Raw genomic sequence first — 26,424 nt, forward strand, 5'->3', positions numbered from 1 at the left:
ATGAATTCCAATAATAAAAGCTAAATGTGGAGGTGGGGGGATGTTCTTCTGGAATCAAATAGCTGAATACTTGTATATTGCTTTTCAAAGTGCTGGAAATTCTTTAATCTTTCAAGCTGCTGCTTCCTGAGCACCATCAGTGTTGCAGGTGGCAATGTGGTGCAGTGTGGCACCGAGACAAAGACAGGAATAGGTGTCAGGAGTCCTCTCATGCTCCCTGTGCTATTGCTGTATGTATTATCTCTAAACATCTGAAAGCATCTTCACTTGAACTTGCTGTCTTTGTGAGAATTATTTGACAAGGATGAGCTAACTTAAAATTACTAAATGCCACCAAAAAAAAAGGAAACTTCTCGTACTGTTTTTGTTAGTTAATGCAGCTGAGCAAGTGGTCCTTCATGTCCAAAGCTTTCACTTGCAGAGTACAAATCTTGTTGCTACTTGGCACCAATGAGCAGTTAAAATTCCAGATTATTTTGCCCTCCACCTGGACTTCATGCTCTTGTTGGTTTTTGGGTGCATCTGTGATGTGAATGATGCTGACCTCCTGTGTGCAACTCAGAGGGGAAGTTAGTTTTAACTCTTTCCTTTAAATGTCGTTCCCAGGCATCTGAAGAGGCCTCGCTACGGGCTTTGGAGAGTCTCATGACAGAGTTTTTCCACAATTGCACAACGAATGAGCGGAAACGCGAGATAGGTGAGTTCATGCCACTTCTAAAAGGTGGTCCCCTTTGGTTTCTGCTGCCTGCAGGACCTCAGCAGAGGTGACTTGGTTATGTTAAACAAATATAGCAGATGAAAGTGCTCTAGCTGATAGCGAACTGGCATCCTAGCCTCTCCTGCTTACGTATGAACTTGAAGTAAAGGCTTCTGTAGTTGGAGTTTCAGAGATCCCATGGCGGGTCCTATAGATGATTAATATGTCAGTAACTGTCTGCTGCTGTGAGCATGGAGATGCAGTTTTTTATCAAGGGTAGTAAGTTGGTTAGGGTGGGAGAAGGATGTTACGTTTTTCTCTGTCTGTACATGGTTGAATTGCACGTCCTGGAAAACCTCTACCTTCTGCCTCGAGATGGAGCATGGACTTCCGATTTGTTCAGCATTAAGAAGGGAAAGCAGAAGACTGTCCTAGTTAATGTGAAATGACAAATGGGAGTGTGGTTTCATTTTGGCTGGTATTATTAAATATGTCCTTCTGAAAACCAGCAGAGATCTTACAGGTGCTCTAGATGAGCTTCTTGCATCTGTGGTTAACGGGTGTAAATAGGCTGTTTGCTTTTATTCTCAAAATTCTGTTGTCTCTAACTTCAGTGCCAAAAGTATGATCAGCATGAAAGACTTCTCCCAGAAATCTGGTAAAATAACAAATAAGCAACTAGGCAAGTTTTTCTTTTTTTTTTTTTTTTTTTCTCCTGTTGTGGAGATCTCCTGCTGTGGAAAAGGTAAAAGCCTTCAGCATCCCCTGTTTTCCTGCTTAAGTTGCAGGAAATAAACCAACTGAATAAGGCTTAAATTTGACTAGCCTGTAAAACAGCCCTTGCAGCTTTTCCCTTTGCCACATTTGGTACATAGTCACTTGATCCTGTACCCGAGTGTTTGGAGAGGTTTTTGATATGCTGACCTACAGCAAAGTCAATGGCTCTTGGAGCAATTGCAGTAAGCCACGGGTGTGTTATAACGCTGTGTGTGATCTGAAGTACTCCTAGTCTTTCACAGTGACCTGGTATCCCAACATTTGGCTTTTATAGATAAAATGGTAATGCTCGTAATATAATTTGTGATTTGTTTTAATATTCAGCTATTAGTCTGGTGTAGGATTTATGTCAAAACTGTATTTGAAAATGACATACCTATTTTGTTTTCATTAAAGCCTATTGTTAGATGGCTTTTAATGCTTTGGAGTGTGATTTTATTTTTTTTCCCTCCTCCAGATTGAGTCATTCCCTGAACATGGGGTTTCTTCCATGCTCAGTGTGTTATTGTGCTATCAGTATATGTTGTTACGGATTTGTTTACAGCTTAAGAATTTTAATGTAGTTTTTTAATTCTTTATTTTTTCAGAGGAGCTTTTAAATAACTTCGCCCAGCAGATAGGAGCCTGGAGATTCTGCCTCTATTTCCTGTCAAGTACAAGAAACGACTATGTAATGATGTACAGTTTGACCGTGTTTGAGGTAAGATGTGTAGTGTTGCCTGCTTAGTGCATTTTCTGTCTGGTGCAGTTGTATATGGCAATCGATTTTATTTGAAAATGTTTGTCTAAAATGACAGTCCTAGTAAGTACGGTGATAAAGGATGCTTTTATTGCTGTCTCCTAGAGAGGTTGCTTAATGGCAGGCTAAGAGTAGGAGAATATGAATCTTTGTACACAAATTGAAGAATTAATTTCCTGGCATCTCTAAGTACAAATTACCTACAGTTTCAGAGGCTGCTTGAGTTTTCTGCACAATGCTTTTAAGAGTGCTATTGCTTTTATACTCTTTTTATGGTCAGAAATACGTGCACAATTACCTGATACTAGCTACTGCAAACTTTAATGCTAAGAGGGAGGACAAAGTTGCTTTTATTTTTCTGACATCTCGTGGTTATGGTTGATGCTCTTGAGCTACATCCTGCAAGCTTATGTGCTAGTTGTAGACGTAAGGTCTCTTTTAGAAGACCACATCCCACTCTTTACCTATTTATAAAAGAACAAAGTTATGGTTAAAAGCCTAAATATTGATTTGTGTATCTACTGGAAGAAACAAAAGTATTCTGTGAACAGCTCTGTTTTATCAACTGATTTCTCTGTGACCAGTGCAGTGTCTTTCCCTGTCTTCTGGGGCTTGGTCAATGTCACGCCTCACCCGGGTCCATTTGTGGCCTCTGTATTGTGTTCTTGGCCAGGTTGGCAGTCTGAGCTGTGCTCCTAAATCAGAGGGGGTTTATATCCTTTGCAGTGGGCCACTTTTTAGATAGAGCAAACAATGCTGTTCTTAAAAGTTATGTTGTTTTGACAAATTTTCCGCACCGTTGTTGTTGACTTCTTCACTTAAAATATTCCCTTTATTTATCTGGGGTTGCATAGGGAGTCTGGACTCGATCTGCAAACTGAATCTGGTTTGCCTTCCTCTCAAAAAGGGGTAATGGTGACAAATGGTGTGGGAGTTGTTCCCTGCTCTGGGGATGGGTGTCACGCAGCAGCAGCTTGCAATAATCAAACTGATTTTTATGAAGAGGAAAACACGTTTGAATACTGAGCCTCTGCTTGGGGGGGGGGGGGGAGTAGTACTGAAAAAACAATTGTGCCCAGAACTAAGCAAACAAAGAAATCACTGTCCAAGTGTAAAGTGAGGGACGTGAGTCCACAGCTCAGCTGAGAGATTAGGATCTCTCCCCTGAGGAGCTTGAATTTTCAAAGTTAACTGCTGTAGTCCTGTGCATTTGACTGGTCCTCTTAGCCGTAGTCTGTCGTAATCTGCAACTTCATCAGTCTTCAGCTGTCTGAATGTCAGTAAAAGCGTGTATATAAACACAAGGATCATTCCCAAAAGTTCCTGAGAAGGTTGTATTTTCTAGAATGTCTAGGAAGTTAAAAGTGGATCTGGAATAAAAATCCTCATGGCCCCCTTCCAGATGAACCGTTTTCACTTCTTGCCTTTGGAAGAGAGAAAATCTTCCCAAAAACATTTCACAGGTGGAGAAAGCTGCCACATTCAGGTCAAATAAGTAGGACAAAACTCGGTGGGCATTAAAGCATGAATATTTAAGCTAAAGCATCTTCCAGTTTTATTGGGGCTTCTGAAATTCTCATTCTAGATTTGCATTGAGGAACTCTCATTTGGTTGGGTCATCGTTGTTTTTAAGCAATATTTCTGGATCTTCTCTGCAAAAAAAACCCAAAAGCAGCCTCTTTGAGGCACTTAAGGTGTAAATATACCTCTGTACCTCTCCACTGTGAACCGTACTCTGTACAGTACGTCTGTACTGTGAATTGGATCTGCTTTGACCATAAATAATCTTCCATTTTCTGCAACAAACCACTTTGCAGTATCTCCTGCTTTTCAGTTCTCTAAGCTATATGCCTGCAGATGGGTACAGACATTGCCTCAGTAGCAGGCCTCCTCAGTAAGTTATCCTGAGAGGCTCAGCTCCTAATGCTCCAGAGCCCCTAAATGGGATCGTAGTGTGGCAGGAAAGCAATTTGCACCTCTGCCTTCTTATGGATTTTGTCTGGCTTTAAGTGGACTAAAAGCTTTCTCTTAAAGTGGTGCCCTGTCACTGCAAGGCAGTCACTCCGACAGCAACCTTCCAGCTTGGCTTCAGGAGACCCAGGTAGCATCAGAGTCATCAAAAAACAAACTTGCTTCCCCTCTTTTTTTTTTTCCTGCTTCATACAGGCTATGCTTCCCCTTTAAAGAGGAAAATTTAGGTGTCCAGGGTTAAAAGATAGTGGAAATACTTTATATGCATGCCAACTAGTTGTGCTTGACCCAAACCCAGTTAAAATGGTAATGTGCTGGTTGCTGTCACTTGTCAGTTAATAGAAATGCTGGTGTGTTCAAAGAGATATTGGTAGCAATTTCTGGGGCGTTGAAACCCATCCTTTGTGAAAGTCTGATATTGGAGGGCTTCTACAAATCTGATGCTATTGTGGTGGGGGTGGGGTTTTGGTTTTTTTTGTTAGAACTCATCCCTGTACACTATGTGGCTTGTAGGAGACAAGTTCAGTGAGTTTTGTTCAGCAGCTTGAGCCATCCCTGTCTTCGATTGCCCGAGTATCCCATTAGGTAGCAAAGCTTATTCGAAGTTAGTTACTGATGCGGGGTTTGCCCTCCAAGCTGCTCTTGTTCTGCCGAGCTTAGTTTGCACACACTCACCTCTACGTGTTGTTAAAGATGTCGGGGGTGGTACTGGACTGCTGAGCAGTTAAAGCATCTTAAATTTCAGCTCTTTGCCCAGCGAGCTTGTGTCAGAGCTCTAACGAGAGAAACATCTTCTATTTAGCCTGCTAATACCTGCTTCTTTCCTTATCTACAGGTCTGCCCATGGTAGCAGAGAAGGTTGAACTACATCAAATGTAGATGCTTAAGTTGTTAACTGACCATGCTTGGTCAGTGGGAGGCCTGGATAGGTTTGAAAGCTATGGCCTTTTTCCTGTCTGTGCATTGTCAGCCCTGGGGCTTAAGATGCAACAGCTCTGCCTGGTGCTCTATCCCTCCATTACGTGTCCATGTTCTCTCGCTGTTTAACTTCAGTGAAGCACGTTTAAGATGAGCTCATTTGGGAGGTCTGTTTCTTTTCCAGAACCTAATCAATAAGATGTGGCTTGGGGTCCCATCACAAGACAAAATGGAGATCCGCAGCTGCCTGCCCAAGCTCCTTTTAGCTCACCATAAAACTCTGCCTTACTTCATCAGGAACAAACTCTGCAAAGTCATTGTGGATATTGGCCGGCAAGACTGGCCAATGTTCTACCATGACTTTTTCACTAACATCTTGCAGGTAAGAAGTTTCTGAAGGGAAAACTTGGTTTCATTCAGAGACACATTATTTTGTTTCCTTGAGTAGTGACTTCCCTTGACGAAGATTAAATAAATACATGAAAAACAGAGTTGCTTTTTAAATTCCTTTTTCTTTAACTTTGCAGATAACCCCTAGCTTCCTACATGTTACATTTCTTCCTGGTGTTATACCTTTTTTGACAAAGGAACAATACTGTGCAACAAGTATCAACTGCACTTTGAATTTTAAATATTTAGGAGTAATTGTTGAAAATGTATGGGTTGTAGGTTGTTCTTTAAAGAAAAAAGTCAGTAAAACTCTGGATTAATCACAGAGTGATTGAATGGGATGATTCTTAAAAGCGAAGTTTCTGAATGTAGCTGTTGGAGATTTTTCACCTAATAGCCAAAGATACCCTAAAATCTTTGGTACCTCATCATGTAAAGTCACTAATGGAATGTTGTTGGGGTGTTTAAGAGGGCTCTTGCAGGAAGACTAGAGTATGTATTTGAGGATCCTGGCTGAGACAGTGCCCTTAGTTTGAATGTTGGTTGTAATTCAGCACCTTCACAGTGAAGCCTGAGCCAGGCTAACAGCTCACTGCTGCTGGAGCCTAACTAGGCTGGTGCAAACCTCCTCTTTTGGTTTGAGTGCTTTGTTTCCAGTTCTCTCAAAGTTGTTCATAATTGGCTTAAAGAGGCTGCGTGTAAACTGAAGTGCTGCACGGTCTTTTTCTGCTGACATAATTACATGATTTGAATGCAGCTATGCCCACAGGCAAGCCACAAGGCAGTTATTTAAGTAAAAGTCCTTGAGTGTCAGGAGTTTATTTGTTAAGACAAATAGATCTAGTATTAATTACAGAATTTAAAAAATGACAACTTGACCTACAGAGCTTGTTACTAACTGGTGTAACCTCTTTTCAGATAGCTTTCTGTAGTGATGTAGTGTGACATGCTGCAATTTTTTCCTGAATTGTCAATTTGACAATAAGTACTCTGAGACAACTGTCTACACTTACAGTTTGGGCTTTCATTTCACCTGGATCTGAACTGAAATGCTTTCTGAGCTTCTTCTTGCTTTTCTAGCACTTTGGAGGTTATCTTAATTGATTGCAGAGCCCACTTGGGGTATCTCTTTTTCCTTAAGCCTCTCCTTGTGAACTCAGCTGCGGATGGAAATGTTCCTATAAATTAATTTCTATAGCAGACACCTTCCAAAAATGTTCAGAGAAAGTGGAAGAAAAACACTTAATACTGAACTTCAGGACCTCAAAATAATGAAGAGTAGCACAGGAGCAGAATGACTTGCTTTCAGAGTTGCAGATGAGTCCTGTCTCAAGACTTTCTTCTGAGATCATTTGAAGCAACTGTTTGATTATTTAGCATTAAATTGTATCCCAGTACTCTAAGTAGTCTCTAAAACTTTTACTGAACCATTGGAGGGGTGAAGAAGAAAAGTAACTTGAACTATTGTATTGTTATTATGCAAAAACAGTAATTCTACATAGAAAGCGCTACTTCCTTAGAGGTATAAAATTTTTTAACATTACCAAAGTGCCGGTGCATGGTATTGCTAAACTTCCTGGTATTGTCAGAAAATATTCTGAGAGATGTTCAGTCTCTTTGCAACTTGTTAATAAGTTCTGTATTTCATTTAATTCTTTAGCTGTCTGCTCCTGTGCCATTGTGCTTCCTTTCTGAAAGCCAAGCTCACGTACATTTAGACTGAGAGCTTTTGGATGGGCTTTTTTACCCATGTATTTCACCAAACTGTGTGGCCTTAGCAGTGTTAACTCAGCCTGTCTCTCATTTGGTGGGTCAGGGAGATTAGGACCAAAGTCAGCCTGTATTACAGAATTTATGACTTCAAGGATTAGTTGTAGTAATTGTGATTGGCTTTAGACTTTTTTTCTCCCAGAGGGAGTAGTGCATAAATCGTTTTGGATGTTCCAGGTCAACAGTGAAGAGCAGTGTTGTCTTTCAGCTGAAAATAAAACTTTGTTCCACTTGAATGTGTCTTTAAAATATCCCAGTGGCTAATGAAGGCAAAAATCATTGCTTTCTCCAGTCCTATTCCTGCATGTGGTGGAAGTTACTCTCTTTAGGGTAAATGTGATTTGCAGTTTGAGATGCAATACAGATGCAAGGAGAGGTAGGATCCCTTAGCTGTGTTCTGGTGTCATCTGATACTGGCTGCAGCTTTTTGTCTGTGTGGGGAGGGATGGGCTTTTTAATGGGAAACTGCTTGGCTGGTGGTGCAGGCTCCCTACCTGAGCGTGGCTGCAGTGGCAGCCCTGTTACATGGTGAAACTGCTGGTGCTGAGGCAATTCTGAGAAGTGATGATGTCAGCAGAAAGCAGTAAACAGAAGGAACAAACTATTACTGGTAAACATGCTGCTGGAACAGAGAATGTGTGCAATGACATTATGAAAGCTCTCTTGAAACTCCAAGGATTCCCGTGGTACTTGAACTGTTGCAACATCGTAGAGTAATGTCTCGGGAAATCAAATATTTGCAGTTCTCTTCCCTCAACATGCAGCACCGCAGACTGTGGGAACTGATATTCCCTCAGTCTTGAAGCACTTGTAAACTGCTAATAGTGTTACTAATCCCCTGTTTGTCAGCTGATAGCTTTGCAGGATGTTATCATCACATGTTACATTCATGTCTTTTCCTCTCAGTTAATTCAGTCTCCTGTGACCACTCCTCTGGGACTGATCATGTTGAAAACTACTTCGGAAGAACTGGCATGTCCACGGGAAGATCTTAGTGTAGCCCGGAAAGAAGAGCTACGCAAGCTGCTCCTAGACCAGGTGCAAACAGTGCTTGGGCTCCTCACAGGTATGAGTTACAGCACTTGCAGGATTGAAACAAACGTCCTCCTTCACCATCCCTACCATGCTAGCAAGCTTGCACATTCTGGGTTCAGTGAAGCAACGTGTGGGCGATGTAGTGGCTGCTTCTGCAGTTTGAACGCTCAGCTCTACCCTTAAGTTTACTATGAAACAAGCTTGTGTAGCAGAGCAGCTGTATAGCTACATATGTCCTCCTCTTTATGAAGAGGAATTGGGATTGTGTGGATAAGCACTTGGTAATTTCTTTGGGCTCACTAAGAGAAGACAGTGTTCCTTGTCAGTGCACTAAAGATGTGTTCTACTGAAGTTCCCTTGCAGTCTCCAGTATGTTTGTTAGATCAATCTGTCTTTTAGCAGACTGTTCTGAAAAATATCTCTTTGGCCAGGTATTTTGGAGAGCATCTGGGACAAACACAGCGTTACTGCTGCCACTCCACCACCATCCCCAACCTCAGGAGAAAGTGGTAAGGATGGCTAAAGCTACAAGATATTATTTCCATATACTTAAACTTGCAATATCAGATGTAGATTCCTTCCTTTACTGTCTAACCTCTTGTAATAACCCTTTCCTAGAGCTTTTCATAGGCCAAGAAATTTCTGGTTTGAAAGACAAACCTTACATGAAGAAGCAATTTCCACTGCAGGGGCTGCCTCACTGAAAATGCCACCTCACTGAAGAGTGCACATATAGCTTCTTGTTGTCCTCAGATGGCAAAAAGCTTTCTAAAACATCAATGCAAAATGCTCTAATGTCAGTGAGTTGGCATTGTCCTTTATGAATTTCAGCTGTAAGCACATCAAAAGCCAGAGTGGAGCAAAACTGAAGCCCTAACTAAAAAAAAAAAAGGTGGCTAGGGCCTTGTGCATATATATTGTGAAAGTTTGTTTTCTACCTATTCCTGTTAGTCTTTTGCGTGGGTGTTTATCTGATCTAAACTCATTTACATATACATTTCTTAGTTACCTTCAAAATATTTCTATGTCCTTGCACTTTGCATACATTTCGCTTATCCTGTTATGGCTAAATAGGGGATACACGTATAGGGTCACCCCAGGCATAAAGCTGATCTTGATGACTACCAGTTTCTCTTGTGCCTTGATGTAACACGGGTCGCTGTTACATTCAGCTCGCCCAAGCATTGTCCAGCAGATTGTGGTGCCCTTGTTCTTGCTTCTTGGAAAACAAAGTGAGAAGAAATACCATGATGCAGTGAAATCAATGTGTTGTCTGATCTTGGCTCTGTCTGCTTTTAACAAGGAAAAAGAAGGGCTTAGGCTCTGGGAACCCGTAATACGTGGTTTTACCTGCATAGGGAGAAGGTGAAGCACTTGTGGATCCAATATTTCTTTCTCCAGGGTCATACTGGTATCGAGTTGTGCTTGGTGCAGTGTGTTCTGTGAGTTAACGCAGTTGTATCATGTACCTGTGTCTCACTTGTCTTTGGGACCTTAAACAGTTAATTGAGAGTTGTAGATCACTTCCTTGTGGCCAGATTGCCCTAGTCAGCTTAAGACAGCTGCCTGTGATAAGCTTTTGTTAATGTTTTGGTTAGTGTTAAAACTTTCAAGTTTAAGTTTGAGTTGGAGCAGAATTTCAAGTGCTGCTTTCCTGTAGAAGAGCTTAAGACACTTTCATGTTTATATACAAAACAAACTTAAATGGGAAGAAATATTTCCTTAGTTTTAGGTGGGGGGTGGATTTTGCTGCAGCTAGCACAAGGTTGGGGCGAAAAAATGGATATTAACAGAAAAGAACAAAACTTGTAGTATCACTTGGCAAGAGTGAACGTGCTGTTTGGAGAGGGCAGGAGTGCCAGCTTCACCCACCCTGGCAGCAAGAGCCTCAGTACTCTGGTGTGACGTTGAGTAAGATTGGGGTCTTCCACGGTAAAAAGCTGATTTATGTTAGTATCAACTGTTGGTAGCAAGTGCCTCCATGGCCAAGAATGATGCTGTGTTTGTACAAAACAGCTTGAATTGCTCGGGGAGCCCAGGTGCACACTAGCAGATGCTGGTTAATGCCGGCACATTTGAGGACATGCCTGCAGCAGGGGCTACTGCACTGGGAACAGCAGGTTCCAGAATTATCCTGGAAAAAACTAACACTGGTTTGTTCTGAGGTGCTAGCAGCTTAAACTGATACAACCCAGAAAATCTGTGGTGTTATCTAGAGTTGTAATAAAAAAAAATGACCAGTGGAACAAATTCTGGGCTGATTGTCAGTGGAAGCCTGTTTGAGATGTCCTCTCAGTTCCTTGGTGAGTTGCTGGATGGTCCTTGTGCTGAGGCAGCTTTTCATCCACCTCTGTATTCACCTCATGACTTCAGATCATATTTCTCAAAGTGAAAGTATGCTGCATTTCTGTTCTGGGTCTTTCCTTTCTCCGCTTTCAGGGAAAACAAACAAACTTCTTACACAGCGTATTTTCAAGATAATTGCTAGTAATTAAGACTACACTGACTCTTCCTTTAGAAGTTCAGGCTTAATTTCACTGGGTCCTGCCTGTGCAAACTTGTTTATATGAAACTTGCTCTGTTTTTTTTTTCTGTGCTCTGCCTTAACTACTCTCTCCATGTTAAAACTGGTTGTGCTTCAAGTTCTTGACGTCGAAAAGGAAGAGCACTGAGTGCTTCCCTCTTGACCACGGCTTGCTCGCTTTCTGTGTTTTGTGAAGGACTCTTTTCTTTACTTTCTTTGTTAACCACATGTCCCTTGGGTCACAATTTGGCGGTACGATCAGTCGAAAGATTCGCAGAGTGGAGTAAGAGCACTGATAGGGTTGCTAACGTAGAGAACCTATGGGGCTTAAAGCTGGACACACAAGTCGGTAGCAGTGAGTGGCAGTCTGGGCGTTGCACATCTACTGGTCTTTCTTTGCAGGCAGAGGTGAATGCATGATTGGAAGGTGAACTATGGGACAAACACGGGTTTAGTGAAACCCTGCCATTAAATTCTACACTGGAGATGTTAATTGTTTCTCTGTCCTTAAAATTTGTGAAATCTGTAAGCTGACTAAATCTTTTTACCCACATATTGTTATATTTGAGTCTCATTCATGCAGCAAAGTATTCCTGTTTATTGCTGATGCTTAAACTTTTTTGTTGCTTAGATGAGGCCACCACCATTTTCTCTTTACGTTCAGGTGAAATCAAATGTGTTCCAAAAAGCAAAATAAGCTTCAGAGTCCCTATAAATGTTTAATATCTTCAGTCAGAGCCAAAATCTCTTTAGGAACTTGGAAAACCTATGCTTCCTTTTTTTGTACAGGGAAGCAGAGTAAAATGGTTACTTGCAAGTCTTGCATAGTTTTTAAATAGCACTTGAAGACAATGTTAAACTCGTTTCTCATACCACTTAGGCAAAGGAACTCTGATAATGTCCTGTGTTGGGAAACATTTGAGTTACTGCATCAATATAGAATTTACTCAGCAATAATCTCTCAGCCTCCAAATGTTGTCTTTGTGTGATTTATCGCTTTTTACTTGATGAATCCCTTCCTTAGGCATATTCACTCATGTATGGTAAACAAATGAGTAAGAGAAATGTTTGATGCTTACTACTGCAGAGCTAGTCTGATCCCAGCCCCTCCCCGAGAGTTTTCTCCTTCTGCCTGAATGCAGTTGATCCTGTGAACTTATCACCTGTTTGCAAAGACACCAAATAAAACTCAGAGTTTAAGGGATTTTAAGCTATAGTCATTTAACTGGGTGCAAAGCACTCAGACCAACTGCTCTGAGTTACAGGGACCTAATTTACAGTTTCTGGTGTTGATGGATTAAAAGATGAGAATCTTTGATTCTCATTGATTTTTGTGGAGTTTGCTGGACTGGACATTTGAAAGAAGCATGTCTGCTTCTGTAAAAGCACAATGCAAGCAGCTCTTGCCCTGCAGCATATGTATAGTTGTGAATGTTACCATGGGGGCTGCTTTAGTATTAAGACTAAGTGCAGGGTTATCTAATTCAGCTGAAGTAGCATGATGCCTTAAATTCCTGGTGCAAAGGAGAAAGAAACAGTGATAAGGTATGACAGGGAGTTATGAATTTAGTGATGCAAGACACTGATCTTGATGAAAAATGGGGACTTAAGAGGAATCTGTTCATCATGCATCCTTTTGAGTACTTTGGAAATGGCTCAGTAAATCCCATCTGTTATTTTTGTATTCCTAGTATGTTGGGTCATTTCACTTTAAAAAAAAAAAAAAAATTACTCAGATTTTCTGGGGAGAACTTTAAATTCTGTAATGTAGCAAGTGCCTGTGGATTTCTAAAGGTGAGGAGATAATCTGTACTCAAGGAAGAGAAGTGTATTGAATAATCTGGGGAAGGTGAATAGGTTTTCAGCATGTGGTCTGTGGAAGCATGGGAGTTAGTGAGCAGCTTCTGTGGGAAGGGCAGCCTAGCTGGTGGTGTCTGCTTGGATTTCCATAAAGCTGTCAAGAATGCTTCCTGCTAAAAGCTTTTGAGAAAGCGAAGGCCATCAGAGATAAGGGGAGTCTCTGCATTGTTGAAAAATTGGCTAGGAGGTAAAAGGAAATGGTCCCCTCTTGCCATGAGGGGGGAGGTCACCTGCGGAATACTGCTTGGGGCTGTGCTCGTGGACATGCTTGTTAGAGACCTGGGAAAAGGGCTCAGTAAAGAGACAAGGAGGCTTGCTGGCGGCACCAAGACGGTCAGAATAGTGAAAAGGAGGTATGACTGAAGACTTGCAGGAAGATCTTGCATGTCTCTGGGCAAATGGGAGGTGAAATGCAATGCGGATAAGTGTAACCTGCGTTTGGGCAAGGAGAGCAATACTCATCTCATGACAAATCATGGGCTCCAAACTCACCCTCGGTATGCAGGATTAACTTCTGAGCGTTAGGCCAGATCATTCTACAAAAATTTCGATTGGTAGCAGTCAAAACCAGATAACTGCTATGGTGCTGTATGGAATTAAGGTTCATCTGCGCCTGAATAGTGGCTGCAGTTCTGGCCTTCCTGTATCAAGAGGTGTAGAGTACAAACAAAAGCTTTGCAGAAAGGCAGTAAAGATGATTGAGGGTATTGAATGGCTTCCATGTTTAAGTAATAAGAAAAATAGTACTCTTCATTCTCTCAAAGAAATTGAGAGTGAGGAGCTGCAATAGAAAGCTATTGAGTGACGTGGAGGAAGTGAATGGAAAGAGATTATTTCTTTTCCCTGTTTGGGTACTGGAGGTAGGTAATGAAACTAGCAGCTGCCAGGCCCCAAACGAAAACCATCTTTATACAATGTATAGCTAAGCTGTGGAATGCTGTCACAGGATGTTGCAAATACTAAGTTTATGTGGCTGTAGTTGGAGACTGGATAAAGTCATGGAAGATAAATCCTGAGGCTGTGCAGAATTCTTCAAACCCCACCTGGCTCGGGAAGCCTTTGTAATGTGAGTGGTTGGAGGCTGAGGAATGTGATCTGTGCCTACTGTGGGCTTTTGATCACTGAGAAAAGGTGCCGTACCATGTAGGCTTCTTGGTGTGACTCAGTACCTCTGCTTTTACATCATCCACAAGCTGTCACATACAAGCAGAAGCAGCTCTGCCAAGGTTCAGTGTAACATGGATGTGCCGGAGAACTTGTACAAGCTTACATCAAGGATACTCAACCTTGTGAGGGGAGTGAATTTTATAATAAGTTCCTAAAATGCACCCCATAGCATTGCTGTTATCATCTGAATAAAAGTTCAGAAAATTCCGCAGTACAAAAATCACTAGTTCATCTTGGACAAATCTTTGTACTAACCTGCTGAGTGCCAGAGGCTCTGATGGCCTTTGCTTTATAGCCAGGGCTGGCAGTTGCACCATTTGAAGGTCATTACCTTGATTTATAATGCAGATGTGTCCTTTGTTTCCTAGGTGACCTGTTAAGTAGCCTGTTGCAGAGTCCCAGTGCGGCCAAATTATTGAACCAGCCAATCCCCATCCTCGATACAGAAAGTGAATATATATGTTCCCTGGCACTGGAGTGCCTGGCACACCTCTTCAGCTGGATCCCTTTGTCTACCAGTATCACCCCATCACTCCTCACCACCATTTTCCACTTTGCTCGCTTTGGCTGCGACACCCGCGTTCGGAAGATGTCTTCTGTCAACGGCAGCAGCCAGAACTCGGTGTTGGGACAGGAGCGTGGCCGACTTGGCGTCTTGGCTATGTCTTGCATCAATGAACTGATGTCTAAGAACTGCGTGCCAATGGAGTTTGAAGAGTATTTGCTACGGATGTTCCAGCAGACTTTCTACCTCCTGCAGAAGATTACCAAGGAGAACAACGCCCATACGGTGAAGAGCCGGCTAGAGGAACTGGATGAAAGGTAAGAGCAATCAAGCAGCTAAGTAGCTGTGCTAGGGCCTCTTGCTTTCTAAAGGACTGTCTTTATTATTTTGTGGTCATGCATGGTGTGTCTAATCACCTTTTTTTCAGAGTACTGTGCTGGGGGAGACAGGCAGAAAGGTAGGTGCCCACAGGTAAGGTTCTGGTAAGGGGCTGAGTTTGCTAAGGGACCGTGGTGGCACAGGTTTGTATTCTTTCCTGTCCTCTTCCTCCCCTTTCCCCCGTTCGTTACTGTTTGACTGCAGGTCTGAGGTGGCACAAGAGCTGAACCTGCCCTTCATTCAGTTGTAACAGAAAACAGAAGAGGCTCAGTGAGGTAAAGGCATTGCAGTATTCCCTTTCCTGGTCGGTATCTGCCTTCTCTGCTTAAACTCAAACATACAAAGAGTGGGTAGATATTCTGCGAGTCATGACTTGAAAGAAAATAGAAGTAGTTTCCTACCCTTCATTGAGACATGACGATTTCTGATTGCTTTTTGGTTTTTTTAAACAACACCAAAAGACAGCTTGGGCAGCTCCATTCACAGCAGCCGTGAATGGCTCCACCGCAGAGGCTGTCTGGCATGCTTGACTGGAGGCAGCAGGGAAGTGGCAGCATCTCGGGAGGCTGCGTATTGCCATTTTCCAGAAAGTTACTACCATCCTGGTTGCCTAAAACAGCTCGACTCTTTTCTGTCGGATATTCCTACTTGTAGGAGAGAAAGTGAGACTTGTCTTGCTGTTGTGTTGAGTGGTTGAATCCATGTGTTGGCAGGGTGGTGGAAGAGGTGATGACTTGATGCTGCCTCTCGTTGCAGGCCCGCTGTGCGAGCGTGTGCCGTGGGGTGGCGGGCAGACTGGTGCTAATGTTGGCAAATAGGTTGCAACTGTGTGAATGTGCTCAGTATCTTGCTACGGATACCTGATGATGGAAATAAATTTCTGGTGCTGCTGTATAAAATATTTCTATTCCCAGATGCGGCAGCAAGGCTTTTGAGCTTTTGGGGGGTTTTGTTGTTTTTCTTTGATGTCCACTTGGGAGAAAAAACAAGTTTAGGAAGAAACTGTGGGTCCATTTGTAGAGATGACTTGCATGTTTCTTTTGTAAAATTCCCTTTTTCCATATCTTTAGATACATGTGTAACTTTGGGATAGTAAATCTAGATTAATCATTACTTCTGTTTAACAGTGAATTCTACTTGCTCATTTTTTTACTAACTCGCTCTGACTTCAGTATCGCTTGCTTCCTAAAAATAAGACGCATTCTAGGACGGTAGAAATCTGCCACCTTTGCGTACAAGATATGTGCCCAGAGAGCCAGGGGTTACACTCTGGATTTCAGAAAAGCTCTCCTGGAAGCCCCCAATCCCTTTTTTAACTTTGTTCTTTCTTTTACGGAAAACATCAGCGAGCAGCCTTCACTGGCAAGGCTGTGGAAGGTCTGTAGCTGTGTTGGCCTTCACAGAGATGGTATTGCTGTATCATTATGTTCTGCTCCTTAGACGTGTTGTACACAGAGATTGTTGGTGTCTGTAATTGTGAGACCCCTCTATTCAGTGCTAAGGTCTGAAATAGGGATGGAACTAAGATGTTCTGAAGACTGGGAAAATCTAGCTGGCTTCTGGAGGAGTGGAGCTTTCTCTGAGCTGACTGTGTCCTCTCCATGAAAAGGATGTGAGGATTTTCCTTTTGTCACTTAAGGGCATAGCTATACTTTTATGTCCAAAACTGAAGAACTTACCGCATGGGAGTGTCGTCCTGGCTTGGACTAACAAAATCCTAAACAAAAATGGCACTGAAGAAACTACCTTCAGTAGATTGTCATCTTCAGAACCTGCTTGCCCTGCATCTGTCCTTTCTCTTCCTCTCGTGGTGCTGGTTATTTTTGTTCTGTTACAAAATCAGTGTGGTTTTGAATGGTTGGTACTGCCACACTAGTCCAGAAAGAGTAAGCTTAAACTGTCTTTTGCTTTATTTGTGTTTGGCTTTAACTTGAAGATCCCAAAATGTGGGAAATGGCTAGTAAGGACGCAAGAGATGACACGGTGGTTGCAGAAGGGGCTTTGGGGTAGGAGCCAAGTAAGAATTTCACAGGTCTTGGATCAGAGCCTCTTTATAAAATAAAAATGAAAAAAAATTGAAGGCAGTGTTTGGGTCTGGACTCTTATTTTTTGCTAGCTTTGCTTTGAAGTGTTTGGTCAGTGATCAGACATTTAGTGATTTCTTGTCAAGTTGGCAGTTCCAAATAAAAAGGAGATGTAATCTTTTTGCATATTCAAAGTATTGTGTGGGTTTTGTAGGTTTGTAAATAACCAACAGTGCTCTCTGTTAGCTGGCAATGCTTCTGGTCTTGAGTGTGTTTTCTTTAGAAAGAGTGGTTTTCCCCCCAAAAAAAAAAAAAAATCAAGAGTTTGCAGAGGGAGAGAGCAAAGCAGCATGGTAAAACCAGACTGCTCAAGGGTGTCTGAAACTTTGTGAAGCCTAACTTTTTATTTTGAAGAAAAACTTGAAGTACTCTGTACTTTAGAGCTCTTGCCATATGGGAAGGATGGGCACACACACCCCCTTGTCACTGGATCACCAGAGCTCTTGCTGTTTGTGTATGATGTTGGAACGTATGGGTCCTGTATACTGATGGAGTATTTAACACTTTTCTGTATAGATATGAAGATGATTTGTAACCTTGATGAAGCTCATGTTGCGTAGGGCGTGATCTTATTCCACAATAAAAGCTTACTCCACTGTGGTCTTTGTAATTTTTCCCCAGTCGCGTACTCAAGAACCCACCAGTGCTTGCACCGAGGTCATTGCTCGTGCTGGACTCCCTGAAGTCTTGGTAGCAGGCTCCTTTTTGGATCTTCACTTTGCATGGTTCCAAGCATTGAGTAGTCCCATGCTTTAGTGGAAGATTTGTCTTCATAGTCTAATACAGTCACAAAAGCCTGGGCTCAGTTCAGAAACTTTTAGATAGTTCATCTGCACTGCAGAAGAAACGGTCCTTTCCAGCTCTCAACTCCATGGCTCTCCCACTACCTTGTGTAAATTTTTACATGTGTATCGCTAACTCCTGCATTAACTTCTTGCTTCCAGCTGAATTCCTCAGTGGTACAGTTCATTTCACTAATCCTATCTACATCAGTAAGATGACCCTTGCTATTAAATACTTATTTCTCTGGGGTGGGGGGGGATTGTGCTTATTTGCAGGTCTGACTGAACTCAGTTATATTTATGTGAATATTAAAGTTGCTTTTGACTAGACTGTCTTTTCTGCTGTTTCAGGTATTAATGGAATGAAGGGTTGCCCGTCCTGTAGGTAATTGTTGCAGGGCTTTATTTTAATTGTTCTACTGGCTGTTAATTGTAACTTCTTAATGAAAGGATTTTGAGCGAATTTTATCACTGTTTCAGTGAAATTGCTTTCCCTTGTGGCATCCTTCGTGTTTTCTCAATTGTGTTTTCTTCTTTCCCTTGTAGCTACATTGAGAAGTTTACGGACTTTCTCCGTCTCTTTGTGAGCGTCCACCTACGAAGAATTGAATCCTACTCCCAGTTCCCCGTGGTTGAATTTCTGGCACTGTTGTTCAAATACACTTTTCATCAGGTACAGCCCTGCGACATTGTTTTTCCTCGGTCTGTTCTGTTGTCTTGTACAGCAAGGGTTGCTTGTTTTCCCCAGTGAAGTTGATACCTAAAGTTAGCCCAGAAAAAAACAATTAACTTGTCTTACTGGCACTTCCCGGTAGTGCTAGGGACTTGGAAATGGCTTAATGTGCTCTTGGATTTAGTTGGAGACAGTGCTCACATGTAGTCACCTTGCAAGAACAAACTTGTCTGGTGTTTAACTTTGCTTCTGCTTTTTTTTTTTTGCTAGTCCTTGGAAGGGACAATGTTATCTGGAAAAATTTTTCTAGCTTGCTTGTTTTGTGTTTGGGGATGCTTTTCTTTCTCCTGAATCTGCTGCTTTTACTGTATCTGAGGCTTTCCTTGTAACTTTTAGTTTTAGTATTAAAAAATCCAACCCTGTGGCTTTTGGTACATGTTACCTTGCCATAGAAGCTGTCACAATGCAACTCAGCCCTTTTTACCACCATATGTCAATAATGACGAGGAAGCAGATTTATAAAATGCTAGAAGCAGCAAGCCATGAGACAGGTTAACACTGAGACCAGCCTTGTAATTCCTGGGTTCCCACCCTTGTGCTGAAGGGCTTGTTCATCTTTTAACAGCTATAAATCTCTCCAGTGACCTCCTAGAAATTTTCCAATAAAGCAAGAAGTTCTTCTCATGGATTGAAGTGCACACTAACTCATATTTTCATTGTGTGAAAATGATCTTACCATATCTTGCGATATTCATTGTGAATTTTGGTGTATTTCAGCCTACCCATGAAGGTTACTTTTCTTGCTTAGACATCTGGACGCTCTTCTTGGACTATCTGACTAGCAAAATTAAAAGTCGTCTGGCAGACAAAGAAGCAGTACTCAACAGGTAAGCAGTCAGGAAGCTGTCAGGATGTGACAGCTGCAAAGAGACTTCATGATCACCATGTTCTCGGTACTCAAGACTGTGAGAAGCTATTGCCTACTCCAACTTCACATGTGGTTGAGTCCTTTCTTCTTCTAAAATTGTAAAGTATAAAAAGTATAAACTTCAGTGTTTCACACTCATGCAAAAGAATTCAAACTGAGCAAGTTAGGGTAGAAGAACTGTCACTTACATATGTTGTGTGTGAACCTAGCAGCCAGAGGAAGAAAGCTTTGCAGTCTAAAATAGAACTGTAACACATTTTAGCAAATTTTAGAGCACGCTTTAGCACATATTAGAGGAGGAGACCACAGAGTAAGTTGCCTAGTAAGTGTTCAGACAGCTCATGCAACTAATTAATGAATTAGGAAAAATTTTTTGTTTAATTAGGATTTTAAAATTGCTGTTTAAATGGAGGATATGTTTCTGAGAAATATTGATGAGACTGTGTTTGGAAGTTAAAAGTTCCACTTGCTTACCTCTGATGCTAATCATGTGTATCAATTGCAACAGTGGTTGGCAGCTCTTCCTTTGTAGATGCTGTATCCTGAAATGGGTGTCTCTCTTTTGATAAAAGTCCCTTTGCTGCCATTTTAAAAATCTGGTGAATAGACTGGCATCTCGTTCAAGTTTTGGAGGCTTAAAAGTGCCATGGCTTGTGCCATATTACATTCCACTAAGGGCAGAAGGCGGCTTCCTTCCCTTGAGCACACTAAATAAAGTGGTTGGGTTTTGAAAGACAGCCTGGCATCATAACCACAAGGTACAAATGTGGAACTAGCTTACACCAGACAGCTCTCTTCCTTTCAGCATGGGAACTGTGGGTTTTTTAATTTCTCAAGTAGTAGGTATTTGCATTTGAACTCTGTTATCATTTGTTCCTAATTTGCTGCTCTCTGCCTAATGCTGTTGAACTCTGCCTTGGCATTCTGCTCCTCTTCATCTGGCTAACGTGCATGTAATGTGCGTTATCTTCGTGTTGAATAGTTTGTTATGGGGAAAACTGAAACTAACAATATCTGTGTCTCTAGGAGATATGTCAGACTACAAACAAACAAAAAAAATCATAAGTGGTTGAAGCCTGTACTGTTTTGTCAGAACTACCTATCCTTAGTGACGATTTCTATAGCTACAACTTCCTGCGTGCTCTCAGACGTGTAAACACTGCAGTTTGACAGTCTGGGAGTGGTTACACCACAGGAGCACAGATGAAGTTTCCTGTTCTGCGGTTTATAAACTTTGCATTTTGTACACATTCAACTTTTACTACTGGATAAATTGCCAAATCCAGAGTTACGTCATGTGGTTATGGAAAAGATGGTAATTCAGCCACCTTGCACAGACAGCTTTCAGCTGCTTAGCTAGTGACACAGCTGACAGTCTCACACTTGGATTGCATCATGCTCTGAAACTCTGTCACTGTATGCTAATGCCTAATTTTCCAACCTGATCTCACCTAGAAAGGAGCATGACTTCTGCATCAGACTCCAGCTGTTTTGAGAAAGGAGGTTTTTAAAACAATCAAGCAAATGAAACCCCCTCGAAATCCCCAAACTGTGGCACTGTGTCACCAGGAATGATTGCATGCTCAGGTGGCTCTGTGCTGATTTTGCAGCTTGGCATTATTTTTAGGTGATCAATGAGAAGAAGGATACTCTGTGCTCTGTACCAGCTGCATAGGTTCTGAGAGGTGAAAAGATATCTTTCAGTGACATGCCTTTAGTGTCACAGTGCAAGTGGGAAAAGTGCGGGCTTTGTTTCAGAGGACAAGGGCCTGAATTCATTTACCAACAGTGTTGGGAAAGAGGATAGCAGAACAAATAGCCTTAGGGGAGGTCCCCTTTTGAGGTAGGCAGCAATAACTCTGCCCTGTTTCATCTGTTCCTCATTTGCTGCCCAAAAAGCAGAGCACCAGACAGGCTGCTGAGGAGCAGTTTAGCAACAAGAGGCTGTTGGTGCCTCCTGTTCATGTACATCTGCTATTATTCCTGGCAAGCCACTCCTACCTTTCCTGTTTTGAACTCTTGGGCTGCTTCTATTGCTAACAGTTCTCTCTTTCCCTTTCACAGGTAGAGGGTTATCAGATATTGCCAGGGCTCTCTCCTTGCAGGTAGCTTGTGACCTGAAATGACATGATACTCTTAATCACAGGATCTGCTTGGTGTTTCCTCAACAAACCTATAAAGCTGTGCTTTTGCAGGCTCTTTGCGGTGGCGCGCTTTAAACTGTCATCTGTTTTACATATCTTCTTCGCTGGAAGGCCTGTGGGCGCAGCAGTCTCTGCAGAATTGTTTTATCAAACTCTTGCTCTGTTTTCTCCATGGTCGTAGGTACGAAGATGCTTTGGTTCTGTTGCTGACAGAGGTGTTGAATCGAATCCAGTTCAGGTATAACCAGGCACAGCTGGAGGAGCTGGATGACGAGACACTGGATGATGATGTAAGGAGCAGAGTTGAACAAGGACAGCTGCAGGTCCAGATATTAACTCTTGCACTGGTAACACCTAAAATGGCTTTCCCGGAGCTTGTACTTTGGAGTACAAGCTAGACAGCTGCTTCTTTACTCCATTCTGTGTGGGGTTTGAGGTTTAAAGCAGCACAAAATGCTTTTAACAAAAATGTACCTAGTCACACTGGAAGGATATGACCTTTGTTTTTAACTTGGTTCTTATGGGGAAAGAATATAGGTACTTATGTTCTGATTATCAGAGGCATTAGGTGTCCACGTCTGGTTGTGTTGGAATTTAAATGCTGAAACATCTCTGAGACACAAGCTTTAAGCTTATTTCTCCTAAGTCAGTACTGGTAAACATCATCCCAATACTGATAAATGTAAAAGTGGAGTAGGTGGCCAAAATGGATGAGGCCAGAGCACTGGAAGGGCAGGCTGCTCTGTGTAACGGATGCTTGTCATCTGAGCAGTGCCTGTGCTTTAGGAGTGAACGCTTGTGGCTTATCACTCCAGGGAAACATGCATGCATGCCCAAAGCATGGGTTGGCAAAATTATTATCCATCAGGTGTCTGGCAGCATATGAGAATCATAAGAGCAGTATCTCTTCTGTATCTGTGTGTCTGCAAAAGCCAAGCTCTAGAAAGGAGCTAGCTGGTCCCAAGCATCAATTAAGACCTACTAGTCTACAGAAAGCCATCTGTTTCCCTCTGGAAGTGCTGTGCTTACCTTGGTGTTTCTTCCCATAGCAGCAGACCGAGTGGCAGCGGTACTTGCGCCAGAGCTTGGAAGTGGTTGCAAAAGTCATGGAGCTCTTGCCAACTCATGCCTTCTCCACACTAGTAAGTAGTTATGCAGACCAAAAGTGCAATGTGAAATGAACACCAGCTGCTGGAGCTTGTTACAAGCTGTTTGATAGTGGCCTCAGTGCCAAACAAGTAGGGAGATTTGGTTTTGGATGCAACAACTTGGCAAAGAGGAGACCAGAAATTGAAGGAAAAAGCTTGGGTTTTTGGCTTTGTCAAATTTCTTGGTGTGTTTTAAAGCGGGTACTTCAGTGAGCATCTGAGTCCTACTTGCTGGACACTAAGCTCTTTAGAAATTCCCATCTGTCAAAGTGTAAATATTTGGCAGCAATCCTTCACTGCTGTTTACCTCGGCATTTATATTAGGAGGCTGTGCTGCGAATTGGCCAGGTGAGTGTCATTATTAGGGTTTTAAGGAGAGTGAAATCTTTGTTTAAAAGAAAGGCTAGATACAGATGCTGAGAAGGGCGCCTTGGACAATTGGAAATTATCTGATAAACACAGATAAGTGCTTCTCTCCAGCTAGTGCCACTGCTGTTGCTAGAATTGGTGTTGTAAAAGTTGCCTGGGTTTGTAGCACTGTAATGGTTTTTGAGGAGGACATCTTGAGGCTGTAAGCCAGTGGATCCCAAAACTCAGAGCAGTTGGTGCTTTTTCTCTGGGTGAGAAGAAAGGCAAGTATAGCAGTGGGATCTCAAAAGCAAGTCTATTAATTCTGCTGGAGATACCACATACCTCTGAACCATATTCCCAAGAAGCAGAGAAAATTGAGCTGCTGCAGAGGCAGGCAGAAGATCCCTGACCCGAACTGCTTTTTTAATTGATATTTTTATTTAAGAAACTTTATGGCTGAGCTAAGCACTAGAAGCATGTTACTAAAATTCTGAAGTAGTGAGCAAAATAGTCCTCATACGAAAGTAGAAGTTCCTCTGCAGTGTGGTGGCATGGCATGAGTCGGCAAGAGGCAAACAAATGGAATAGTTCGGTGAGCACAGTGAGCATGTGGGTCATATGGTGAAGAGCATGTGGCTTCCTTAAAGTGACACATTAATGTGAGGAAGACTATCTGTTTTTTTAAATAGTTCTCCTCCTGCAGTTATACAAAGGTGCTCAACTGTTAATTAGGCACAGCCTGTTAGAAACTTGATAGTGAGTGCTTTTCTTCAGCCCTGTGTTAGCTCATTTTTGTAGACTGGATAATCTGGGAGGTGCTCAGGCAGTGTGTGCTTTTCAGAGCAGTCTGCAGTGCTGTTGAATGCAGTGGCTAGTCTATCAGTAGCAAATAATGAAAACAGTGTAGAGCAGCTGCCATTACTCTGTCCCATGCTGGAAAACAAAAGGCTGCACTTCCCTGTGCTGATGAACGAGTGAACTTCCATAAAACCAACCACTTCAAATGTGGAGACTTTGCCAACAGAAATTAAGTAGAACTATGCCAGACTGAAAGGGTTGGAAAATATTTTTTCAGGTGGGATATCTGCAAGGAAAAGGTCAGTATGCAGTTTTGTCCTGTATGTATACAAATGCATTCAGGCACAAGGCAAATAACGCCCTAATAGATACCACTGAAGTACCTTGGCTGGCCGAATGTTGCTTAGAAGGCTTTCTGGTCTCACTTTATAACACACTCCCCCGTGGTAGTGTAACCTGTTGCTCAGCTGAAGTATCACCAGGATCAGGCATGTTTGCTGTCGGTCCTGAGCAATGGAGTTAGGCTAACACTCTGTTCCCGGACCAGGATGCGTGACGACTGCGGTGTTTGCTCCCTTGGCTGTTTTCCCCATGGGGCTTCAGCTGTTCTTGATGCAGCCTGCAGCTTGCTGGCAGAGTGCTGCAGCACTTCCCTTCTGTACTCTGTTAGAGGCACATCTTCTTTGGTTGAATAATATTTTGATAGCTGCATTTTGAGAAGCTGATACTTACGGGTGAGGTGGATGCAGCACAGGCTTCCTGCGCTCCAGGCTCTGCCTTTCCCTGCTGTTTGGTCTGGGTTATACATCCATCTGCATATTCATACTGGTGGCATGCTGTGCCATCACTTATACTTGACAGACGATTATCTTGTTAGGCTGATTGCTGGTATTTGTGGGAAAAGGAGAGCTACCACAGAGAAGTGCCTTCAGGGTGATGATCTTTGTTTCCGTGACAACTATCAAGACATGAGAAGCTGTGGCATGCAGGATCAGCCCAGAACCTAGCAACTTGCCTTTTCTCCAAATGTCTTTTTGAAGGCGCTAGGGAGAAATAAGAAAAGTGGGCTCTAACTGAGTAATTAGTAGTTGGGTGTTAACTGTCTGCCAGGCCCCAAAATCATGCTCATTTCTTGTGTCTTCTAGTTTCCAGTTCTGCAGGATAACTTGGAAGTGTATCTGGGACTCCAGCAGTTTGTGGTCACTTCAGGGACAGGTAATAAGCACCATCCAGCACTGCAGTCCTCACTCTTTGAATAGCTGATTGTAAAAACACTCTAGACCTGCTTTGGTGTTGCTTCTTCTGTATTCTGTTGAGGATCTGAACACATGTATGGTGTGAAATGGCTCAGTAGTAAAACTCCAGTAGCAGACAAATCTTAATGTGATTTATTTTTTTTATTGGTATGGTTCTTGCGTTGTTCTGGTACTTGAAATGAAGATACCGTATGTGTTAAGAACAAGTATGCAATGTCAAATACTACAGTAACGTGGAGTTAACATAATCGTTACTTTTTTCCTCCCACTAAAACTTATTTCAAGAAAGGTTGCACTCCTTTTTGCTTTGGGCTCAAATCTGGTGTGAAGTTGTCCACCATAGGAGCATTTTTATTTAGGCTTGAATTAAAACCGTTGTGAGTCAATGAGAAGATGAAGTACTTAGGATGTAGTAGTAGTTCCTGAAGACTTATCTAGCTGGCATTTCAGGAGCTTTCATGTATAAGGTAGTTTACAAAGATACCAGTGCTCTCAACTGAATAAAAAGCATGAGCATAGCTTTGTTGCTCTTTCCTGAGAAATAAGGAGAGTAGCAGTAGTGAGATCTGTATGAGGGAAGATTGTAGCTAAGGTTATACTTAAGTTTTCTGCTATGACCAGTAAAGGAATCTGTTACATATTCATTCTGCCATGTATAGCAGTATTGGCTATTGTTGTATAGACCGTTCAGGAAAAAATACTTCCAGTTTTAGGATCATTTCAGACCTAGGATAAGCAATGTGTAAGGTTTTAATGCTGTAGCAACAGTCTGTATTAGAAGCTGTCATGTGGACTGGCTGTTTAGATGATGGGTCAGAAGAAGTAGCTCAGATGCAACTGGGCATTCAGAACAGGATGATAGTATGCTGGTGCCGATGGTACAAAATGGCAAGCTTGTTGATGAAAACTTAATCCAAGATTAATTACGGGCAGTGGAAAGAAAAACAGATTTCCTTTGAAATGTGGTGTTGGAGAACATGTTTGCTTTTTTAGTAAAAGGTCTGGAATGTTTGGAGAGCAGTGCACAACCAATGCACAACCGAGCGGTAGGACAATTGCATAGGTAATAAGACTGGCAAATCTAGTTATCAGAGCGTTTCTTGTATCTGAGAAACAGGAAAGTAAATAACGAGACTTCACATCAAAAGCAAATGCAGTCTTGTTCCCAGGGAGCTTCTGCTGCTGGAACACTTACTGCACTATAGCCAGCAGAGGGAGTCCGGGTAATGACCTTCTCTGCAGAGCTGGCATTGCTTTTTGATGTCAACAGATAACCAGAAGGGCTCCTGTTTATATAGGTATTAGTACCAAATAGAGGAAAACAAATGTGTAAAAGACTGAAAGGGTTGGTAACATCTGTTTCAGTCTTTAAAGAGGAATTTGAACTGTGGTGGTCGGAACAGTTGAACTTGTCTTACTCAGTTTGAGTATTTCAGTCACTTGGCCAGTGCTCCGATTTGAACTGTGACCCACTGCTGAGCTGATTTAAGAAGAATGCTTGTAATGTAATTAGAATAAACTTTGCGTTT

The 26,424-nt window shown here is 42.2% G+C and overlaps 1 protein-coding gene across 3 annotated transcripts in view; it reads left to right on the forward strand.

The window, feature by feature from the left end:
- The window catches only part of XPO6 (exportin 6), a 58,012-nt gene that overhangs the window by 16,295 nt on the left and 15,293 nt on the right, over positions 1-26,424 (forward strand). The window contains exons 2-12 of one of the 3 annotated variants that reach the window (XM_072877844.1): positions 607-697; positions 2,062-2,174; positions 5,287-5,484; positions 8,169-8,328; positions 8,729-8,806; positions 14,217-14,670; positions 18,144-18,270; positions 19,048-19,157; positions 21,524-21,665; positions 22,395-22,484; positions 24,785-24,854. In XM_072877844.1, coding sequence (XP_072733945.1) covers positions 607-697; positions 2,062-2,174; positions 5,287-5,484; positions 8,169-8,328; positions 8,729-8,806; positions 14,217-14,670; positions 18,144-18,270; positions 19,048-19,157; positions 21,524-21,665; positions 22,395-22,484; positions 24,785-24,854 — 1,633 coding nt within the window. Of the gene's footprint in view, positions 1-606; positions 698-2,061; positions 2,175-5,286; positions 5,485-8,168; positions 8,329-8,728; positions 8,807-14,216; positions 14,671-18,143; positions 18,271-19,047; positions 19,158-21,523; positions 21,666-22,391; positions 22,485-24,784; positions 24,855-26,424 lie in introns of all 3 variants that reach the window. The other 2 variants (XM_072877845.1, XM_072877846.1) reach the window with 2 other exon arrangements.

This window comes from Ciconia boyciana, chromosome 13 (genome assembly GCF_034638445.1).
Source record: "Ciconia boyciana chromosome 13, ASM3463844v1, whole genome shotgun sequence".
Lineage (NCBI taxonomy): Eukaryota > Metazoa > Chordata > Aves > Ciconiiformes > Ciconiidae > Ciconia > Ciconia boyciana.